This window comes from Aristolochia californica, unplaced genomic scaffold, assembly GCF_029961685.1.
Source record: "Aristolochia californica isolate CCGP_79_NKW_82.1479 unplaced genomic scaffold, dmAriCali1.0.hap1 SCAF_14, whole genome shotgun sequence".
Taxonomy (NCBI): Eukaryota; Viridiplantae; Streptophyta; class Magnoliopsida; order Piperales; family Aristolochiaceae; genus Aristolochia; species Aristolochia californica.
In genome coordinates this window covers 25,678,771-25,688,109 of record NW_027181815.1, presented here as the reverse complement: position 1 = coordinate 25,688,109, position 9,339 = coordinate 25,678,771, and the positions used below count along the sequence as shown (strand labels likewise).

General features: G+C 36.0%; 1 protein-coding gene across 1 annotated transcript; it reads right to left on the bottom strand.

Moving 5' to 3' along the window:
- Positions 1 to 4,177: 4,177 nt before the first annotated feature.
- Positions 4,178 to 5,974, bottom strand: LOC137949457 (protein neprosin-like). The gene is made up of 7 exons (XM_068795506.1): positions 5,961 to 5,974; positions 5,675 to 5,857; positions 5,491 to 5,577; positions 5,188 to 5,403; positions 4,933 to 5,097; positions 4,789 to 4,845; positions 4,178 to 4,705 (listed from the first exon to the last, which is right to left on the bottom strand). Exons 2-7 carry the CDS (start codon positions 5,831 to 5,833, stop codon positions 4,178 to 4,180), a joined length of 1,212 nt encoding a protein of 403 aa, XP_068651607.1. The 5' UTR covers positions 5,834 to 5,857; positions 5,961 to 5,974.
- Positions 5,975 to 9,339: the final 3,365 nt, after the last annotated feature.

The window sequence follows — 9,339 nt, the reverse complement described above, 5'->3', positions numbered from 1 at the left end:
AACAGTTTCTTTGTCTACCACAGAAGCTGAGTACATTGCAGTATCAGAAGCTGCAAAGGAGATGATCTGGCTACAGGACTTCTTGGAGGAATTGGGCAAGAAAAATCAGAAGGGGACTCTCTACAATGATAGTCAGAGTGCCATATTCCTTGCCAAGAACCCAACACTTCATTCCAGGACAAAACACTTTCAGATCAGGTATCATTTTATACGATCATTGTTAGATGATGGACAGTTGGTACTTGAGAAAATTTGTGGAAGTAAGAACCCTGCTGATATGTTGACAACTTCAGTTGGTCTTCTAGCATGAAGACAAGAGCAGTGAGTTGCAGAGGTAGTAGATATCATGTTTGAGGAAGAGGGTGATACAGTGGGTGTACCAGTCTCCAAGTGGGAGAATTGTTGCGCACGGTGGAGTCTGGTCCATACGTGCGAGCAGGACATGAAGGGCATTCGTGATTTTAATTTGCCCTTTGGCGTAAGCTACAATCAAGGGAAAATTAAAATCTCCCTTGGTTTGATTTCAATTTTTCTTCCTCTTTGTGGTGTGTCTTCGGGAAACAGAGAGCGGAAGAGAAAATCAGGGCTTTTGACGTTGTTGCTGGAAATACAGCAACTCGAGAGCCAGGTTGTCGCCGTAAGAGCCAGGTTGTCCCCGGAAGAGCAAGACCGTCGCCGGAAGAGCGAGGTCGTCACTATTTCTGCCTAGAAACAGTAGCTCGGGACCGTTCTCGCCGTTGCGGAAGAGAGGCTGTTGTGCCTCGCCGTTGCCGGAAGAAAGGTTGTTGTGTGTTGCCGGAAGAGAGGCTACTGTGCCTCGTCGTTGCCGGAAGAGAAGGATCACACCATTGCTGCAATGAACAGACTTTGTTCGTCGACGCTGCAGAGAACGTTCTCTGCTAGTCGATGCTGCAGAGAAGGGTCTCTGCTGGCTGTGTAAAAGGTGAAAAGAAAAGATACTAGTCCCACTTGTATTGTGATTCCTCTGATTGAAGAAATAAAAAAAATCCTCTGCAGCTTCCGTGGACGTAGGCAATTTGCCGAACCACGTAAAATTTTGTGTCGTGTGATTACCTGTCTATTTATTGTCATCAATTTTTTTCATAACATCCACAATCTCAGCACCAAGGCAACCTTTGGTGTAGCCATGGGCAACCACGTTGGCAACACCACCAGAAACCTCGTAAGGACTCTTTCCAAAGCCCTTGACAACTCCAGCACCACAGATTGCGCCCAAGCATTGCAACACAATGTAGTAGAGGGCCCTGGTGAGGGAAAGCTTTCTGGCCAGGAAAAGCCCAAAGGTAACAGCAGGGTTGATGTGTCCACCTGAAAGGAAGACAACTCAGAAGCATGAAATTCAAAATTAGAAAACCAAAACATTCCCATAGTAGTCATCTTGACCAATCCAATGTCAGAGTGGTTCCGTCCACTCTTGTTAGAGTTTGTGGTCTGAGTTAGATACTTGGTTTTCCGCACCTTAAAACGGCTAGTCTTTTCGGGTTGTATTGGCTAAGTATCTGACTCAGAACTTCGTAGTTAAGCGAGCCTGGGCGAGAGTAATTCTAGGATGGGTGACCTCCTGGGAAGTACTCTTGCCTAGGACTTTGACATGGTATCAAAACTATGCACGCCACGGCCCGCGTTCGTATCCCATGAGAAACGGCTCCAGAATGGGCGGGGTGGGTGTCAGAGTGGTTCCGTCCACTCTTGTTAGAGTTTGTGTTCTGAGTTAGATACTTGGGTTTCCGCACCTTAAAACGGCTAGTCTTTTCGGGTTGTATTGGCTAAGTATCTGACTCAGAACTTCGTAGTTAAGCGAGCCTGAGCAAGAGTAATTCTAGGATGGGTGACCTCCTGGGAAGTACTCTTGCCTAGGACTTTGACATCCAATCTGGTACAAAATTATGAGAACAAAAACAAAAGGAAAACTAATACAGAAGAACAACAAATATATTTAGCAGATTTTAAGCCATATAGCAGAAAAAAAATAGCAGAATATAAAAGAAAAAAGACAGAAAGGACGAAGTTCTTTTCAGAAAGACACAAAAAAAGGAGAATTCTAATTGGTTGGCAGAGAAATCGTCCCAACATTCAAAAGAAGAAAACAGAAAATAAAGAGATTTTTTTTTTAAATTTATCCCCAAGCAGAGAAAGAAAAAATCTGAAAAGAAAAAAACAATTTTTTACCTGAGATCCCAGCTGTGCAGTAGACCAAGGCAAAGATCATACCACCAAAGGCCCAAGCAATCCCTTGAATACCCACCGATGCACACTTGTTGGGAGCTTTGTTAACCCCCATCACGGTCAAGATCGTGATGTAGAGAAACAGGAAGGTAGCTATGAACTCTGCAATTCCAGATCTCCAGAAAGACCATGACTTTAGTTCCCCTGGCTCAAACAAAGGAGCTGGAGGACGCTCCTTGTAGAAAGAGGAAAAATGGATGTAATTGAAAACTCTCTAAAACCATTAGAGCTCAATTGAAGGATGAAGTTGATGACAGAGAAACTTAAAAAGCGGAATAAAAACCACCCCAAAAAAGAGTCGTAAGGTATTAAATCGGAAAGGGAAGAAAATTATTGGGGATGTCGGTCACGATCGCCGATTTTCGACGACACAAGTTGGTGAAGGGCAATCAGAAACCAGAGAAAAGAAAAGAAAGAAGCATGAGATTAGGTTACTTGAAAGGCTGAAAGAGAGCAAAGGAGTAGAAGGTGTTATCGATCTCGATTCTCGTCTCTGTGCTGCGTTCCTTTGGCGTTGTAGGGAAGACAGGAAGACTGAAGAACTTACCTAACGGAGCAGATTGAAGGTCTCCCCCCCCGGACGAAACAGCCTGAGATCAACTGAAGATAGCAACGTAGCCACACAAAACCGACGGAAAACATGAAGGGGCAGATTTTAGGCCTCAAACAGTTGCGCTAAACAAGTTAGAAAGAGCAATAACGAAAGAAAATTTCCTATTCAAAAGGGCATACAAGATAAGCATAGAAAGAGCAAAAATGGACGCAATTGAAAACTCTCTAAAACCATTGGAGCTCTATTGAAGGATGAAGTTGATGATAGAGAAACTTAAAAGCGGAATATCTTAGTTGTGTATGTAATTAGGTAATTTTACTTATTTATTGTTTTACTATTTATCAAAATAAAATGGAATAAGATAATATCTATTGTTTACATGTTTACCCATTTATCGATAACGTAAGGGTATTCTTGTAATTTTATATACATAGGAAGATGTTGTTATTTATTTTATTTTATAATTTTTTACTACCTTCATATATTATAAATATGTTCTTATTTTTTAAAATTTTCAAGAATTTTATATATTATTAATTATTTATTTGCCCGTTTAACCAACAATTCAATCCTCAAGGGACAAATAACCTCGGCCCTATGACAGCATATATGACAAGGAAAGCAATGAAAGGGCACCCTCACCAAAATCGCCTAGTCCTCCTCTTGTTTGCCACGTGTAGACTGTGATTGTCCTACTTCAGCAAAGACATTTTACCAAAGACATTTTACCCACGTGTAGATTGCCATGTGACTTGGATTGAGAGAGGAGAAATTGGGAAGAATATGGAAAGAGACTGCAAAGGTGTTTGGTGGGTAGATAATAATGAGAAAGGATTATCTAAAATTAATTAAGGATAAGAATAATGCTAAGAGATGATGGATTAATTTATGTGAAGATGTTTTTTTTCATGTTGTTGGCATTTTGGCATTTAGATTCCTCTACAGGTATGAACAGTGACAAGAACAACTGATAATGAAGTTTCTCTGTTCAGTAGCCCCATTAATGAGTTGCAGTATCCAGACAGGAACAATTGCTTCTTCTACTAAAAATCTTGTTTTCATCAGCTTACTTACTTCCAAGTTAAAGAATTCCATGACAATTACCATCTGGCAATGAGTGTGATCTTGTCGTTCATTAATCTTTGAAGTGGGGTTTTCTACTATCTAAAACATTTTAGTAACTATGGCTTCAATCGCTTGATATGCCAAGAAGAAGATTGGACGATCATATTAGGTACCAAATAGTAAGTACCCATTTATTTTAATATAAACTTTCGACAAGCTATTACACAACGCCATCTGCTTATTACAGATAACTACTACTACCACTACTAGATAATTAGGGTTCGTGATTCAATGCTGCCATGGAAGTGCAGTTCAACAAGTGCCCCCCGGTCCTCCAAAATAGAAGTGTGGGCCAATCGTGGGAACATCAGCCGGGTTGTCTCCTAACTCATAGCATCGTGGTGTTGGTTTATTTGGAATAAGATTACTTGGGGCATCTACGAACTGCATGCTACTGTCTATCACCTTCATATTACTCATATAAGCTGCCTTTTTATAGCCTTCAGAAGGGAATCTACCACTCCCCATTGGAGGATAAGTTACGCCTGGTTTAACATAAGAAACCGTTTCTCCTCCCCACTCGATCCTGTTTGCGTGATTAGCTAGAGAGTTGAAGAGGTTCTCTGGCCAGTACCCAACTGATACATAACCATTACTGTCTTCATACCCGAGCCACCAATGTCTAGGGTTGTTAGCCTTATACACGGAAATGGTGATTTCTTCTTGAGTTCCATCTTTAGTAGAGACCTTTGGCAATATCATTCCAGGAGTTATTCTTGGGTGTACTTGGACGAACCCACACTTAACGTTATAGCAGTCTATGGTTACGTAATTATCCGCCTGCCACACCATAGAGACATTAGTTGATGGTAACAGGGAATGATCTTTACTGAAAGATTAATGGGAGCTTTTTTAGGACTTACTGTAAAGTAAACGAAGAGGCGAACTTCAGTGCTGCCTCCGTAATATGCTGGATATACCTGCAGTAAAGATAATCCACTCCTATATGATAGAAGAAGCTAAATTTCCACAAACTGATCGAGTAGATTAGAACACTTGTTACTTACATGCCATCCGGCTTCTATAGTGTTAAGTACAGGGCCACTATTGACAAACCATAACTGGGCTAGACTGAATACTTCATTGTTTTGGGTATTAATCACTGGCTTCCATACGTTTATTGTCACTCGAGTTCCATAGTAGGGGCCACCTAGTATTCTCTTTGTTGCATACTGAATGACACAAATGAAATGTAACAATTATTTGTGTAAACAATATATCTAAAGAACAAATTCGGAGTTGTTTATAGGAAGGATACTTGCCAGATGATTTGCTCCTTGGCCCAAGGGCTGGTAGCCACTTCGTCCATACTTGCTGTTGTAGTTCTCCACTGAACCAAATTTTAACAAGTCCTCCTTGTGGACTCTTGTCATTGGAACTGTTCCCAGTGGGCAACCCTCGTCGTCTTTTTCTGTCATCATGCTAATGTAGGATGAAGGCCTGAGCTTCTTCATAGGTGGAAATGAAGGAGGTTCGAGCTGTAACACGAATTCATTTATCAAAACTCCTGTACCAGAGAGTATCAGAAACCTAAGCAAATTAAAAGCAAAAGGAAAAATTCGCACCTGCACTGTGTGGTTTCTGAGTAAAGGATGATCCAGAGATGGTTGTTTGTTTATATCAACACAATCGAAAACATCTCCGGCCTTGGTCTACTTCCATATGATGAAATTGAATGCATTAACCTTCAGAAAAAGTAACTAAAATATTTGAAAACGATAATAGGCAGCGTGCGTTTAGAAATTTCACCGTGATCGTCGTCACCGGGGGCTTGTTCACAGACGCAAGGTATTGCTTCATCCGCACATACTCTTCCACAGATACATCAAAATCATCACAGAAGCCGTGGGAAACGAAAGCTAAGATGAGCAACAACGTGAATAAACTGATATTCATCAGACGATCCATGGCTACGGAGTCTCCGTGTAGTTCCTACAAGTATCAGAGTATTGATTCTGTAAGAAAATAACTAGGAAGAAAATTTTCGGCTTTCTGCATTGCATAAACAAAACATCAAACTAAAAAGAAAAACGACCTGTGGATTACTACTACAACTGCTTGCTATGAACACTGGATTACAAGGTAGCCTATTTATAGGAGTCGGACGCTTAATTCCTCCATATTTTCTTGGTGGAGGGAAATTTATTTCTGCATTAAATGGTCCGTTTAATACCTTTCACGTGACTAATCTCATTAAAACAACGTGGATTTAACCAGTTAAGCACACAACAGTGAGCCGGCTATTTTTATAAGGTGAAATTACTTTAAGTGGACAAATATCCTCTGAGTGGGCCCTATGACAGAAAATGTGAAAAGGAAAGCAGCGAAAGGACACGTGTAGAATATGATCGTCCTACGTCAGAAAAGACGTTTACCGACGTGTAGAAAATTGGATTGAGACGAGGAGAAAATTGGAAGATGCTTGAGAGAGACTCCAAAGGTGTTTGGTGGGTATATAATACTGCAAAGTATAAGAATAATGCTAAGAGATGATGGATTAATTTATGTTAAGATGAATTTTTTATATTTTGGCCTTTGAAGAATCTGAAATATTATTAATAAATAAAATAAAATAAAATAAGCAACTTATCTAAGATTTAGTGAAAAATATTATTAATAAATAAAATTTGAAATTACTGTATATTTTAAAATATTTTAATTTTTAATTATTAGAAACTACGGAGAGAGGACAAACTTGGAGAGAGCTTTGCCTTTGTACCAACAGCCTTTTCCAATTCTAAGTTGACATATTGGGGCAATACTGAAGAAGAAAACAACAAGTTTAACATCTAAGATGCAAAAAAAAACCGACAAGCATGATGTGCCTTTTGAAAGTTTAATTTAGACTCTACTTTGTACACTAAAACATATAGTTAAAGATTGAAAAACTACTTATCTAATTTATTATATTTATATAAATCTTATGTGATGTTGTAGTTTAATTTTAATTTTTAATTATTGTAAACTATTTATTACCATGTTTATGTAGTTATAAAATAATATAAAATTAAATTATCTATTTATACATACGTTTATTTAATCATTACAAAGTAAACAGTTATCCTTTCAGGTGAGATGAGTAACAAAACAAAGGTATGGTAAATAGAGTGGATAATAGAATACCCATTACTTGTTTCATCCATTACCCATTTACACCCTTACCTCAAATAACTTCCACTAATTGACATAATTAAGGATTCTAGAGTATATGATATAGAAATTTTATAGTAAGTTAATATGCTTTTATTCTGTTGTCGATAAATAGCATATGCAAGATCAAACCTAATTTGTAGACATCAAATAAATACCCAAGAAATCTCATAAATTTGATTGAGTTTTAAGAATAAACAACATATGCAAGATCAAACCTCATATGAAGATATCATACCCAAGAAACTTAAAAACTAAGGTTAATTATGATTAGGCCAAGTTTTTCTATTAGCTCAATGATTTGTTAGACTAAGAATGATATCATTTAAGCTCTATTCATCGATAATGTAAGGGTATTCTTGTAAATTTATATACTTAGAAGGATGTTGTTATTTATTTTATTATATAATTTTTTACTACCTTCATATATTATAAATATGTTCTTATTTTTTAAAATTTTCAAGAATTTTATGTATTATTATTGTTTAGTTACCGGTTTACTTGAATGATAATCAAAAGCATATTAGAATTAACTTATTACATATAATCAATTTATGCTTCATAGTCCTCATACCTATATGTGAAAATTCATGACGAGACAATTCAATCCTCAGGGGACAAATATCCTCCGAGTGGGCCCTATGACAACAAATGTGAACAGGCCTAATCCTCTTCTTGGTTGCCACGTGTAGACTGTGATTGTCCTACGTCAGAAAAGACGTTTACCGACGTGTATACTGCCATGTGGCTTGGATTGAGAGAGGAGAGAATTGGAAGAATCTGGAGAGAGACTGCAAAGGTGTTTGGTGGTTTGATAATAATAAGATACTGCAAAGTATAAGAATAATGCTAAGAGATGATGGATTAATTTATGTGAAGATGAATTTTTTATATTTTTTTCTTTGAAATATCATAAAATTGAGGTGTCGGTTGTCACACTAATGAAAAACATGATTGGAGGTATTGTAATTAGAGACTCACAAACCAACCTATGCACAACATGAGTGCATTGATAAGAAAACAACAAGTAATAAAATGATTATTTTTTATTAATAAAATTTGAGTTGTGAAGTTTAATTCATAAAATATATTTAAAGTTAAATTAATGTTAAAAAATTTATGATTTGTTTTTATAAATTTGGGTGTTGAAAATTATCCATTAATGGATTTGTATTATCAGAAGGTTGGTGGGTGTCGAAACATGAAAGATATGGTACAACAGAAGAAAAATTTTAATTAAAAAAAATAATAATGAATATCTAAGCAATATATATTTTCATTATATAAAAAATAAAAAAAGAAGAGGTTTTTTTTGTAATATTGTTTTTTTAAATTTCAACATAAATATCATATATAGTAATTTAAATTAAGAAAAATTGCTTAAAATTATTCTTTAAACTCCTTAAGTTATTTTTTTATATTTCATAATTCAATTTGAAATATTCATTAGTAACTTATATGAAATAAAAAAAATAACATAGACATATTTATTAAACTACTGAAGAGTTTCATATTAAATAAAAATATTCCTTATATGAATAAAAAAATTGGTGTAAATTGATTTAGAATGTGAAAAATATTATTAATAAATAATTTTTATAAATTATTGTATATTTTAAAATTTTTTTATTTTTTATTTTATTTGCGTATATGTTCATGTAATTTAAAATTTTGGTTAGACCACCATGATTTCATTACTAGGAGTGGAATGAGGGTGGACCCTATGTTGTTTTATAAAAAAAAAAAGATTAGGGAAATGTTGCCCTTATTCTTTTTCCATATTACTATAGTTCATACTCTTGTTTAGGTCCCAACCTTAAACATATAGCTGAGGGACTCGAGGCGAGTTCCACGAAATAATTCAAGAAGAGGGGGTAGAGAGTTAAACTTGATCAATTTAGATTTTTGCTTCAAGAAAGGCAAGCAAAGGACAGGGAGGTTTACATCTTTAGAAGACCACACAACTATGTTTACTAGGGTCTCTTTGCTTTTCAAACCTGAACCAAATTCACTAGTTGTTAATTGAATATGAAAAATGTTAACAATCCCCATTAAATTTTCCAAACATTTTTAAGAGTATTAAAAATATTCAACATGCTAGAACACTAAAAGTAACTTGTTTCTTAAAACTTGAGTGTAATCTATCTACTTCAAATATCAAAATCTTAATGATTCTTTTCACAATAAAGAGACATAGTATCATTTAAAAACATTTTCTTTAGACTTGCTAAAAGACATATGTTAAATTTTTAAAAAAGCGAAAT

What these genes read in the sequence shown, in the direction of transcription:
- LOC137949457 (XM_068795506.1), bottom strand. Translation starts at nt 5,833, where the DNA reads ATGGATCGTCTGATGAATATCAGTTTATTCACGTTGTTGCTCATCTTA. An exon ending in GCCAAGGAGCAAATCATCTG is followed by an intron (nt 5,098 to 5,187) that starts GCAAGTATCCTT and finishes TGTGTCATTCAG; the next exon opens with TATGCAACAAAGAGAATACT. An exon ending in GCCTCTTCGTTTACTTTACA is followed by an intron (nt 4,706 to 4,788) that starts GTAAGTCCTAAA and finishes ATGGTGTGGCAG; the next exon opens with GCGGATAATTACGTAACCAT.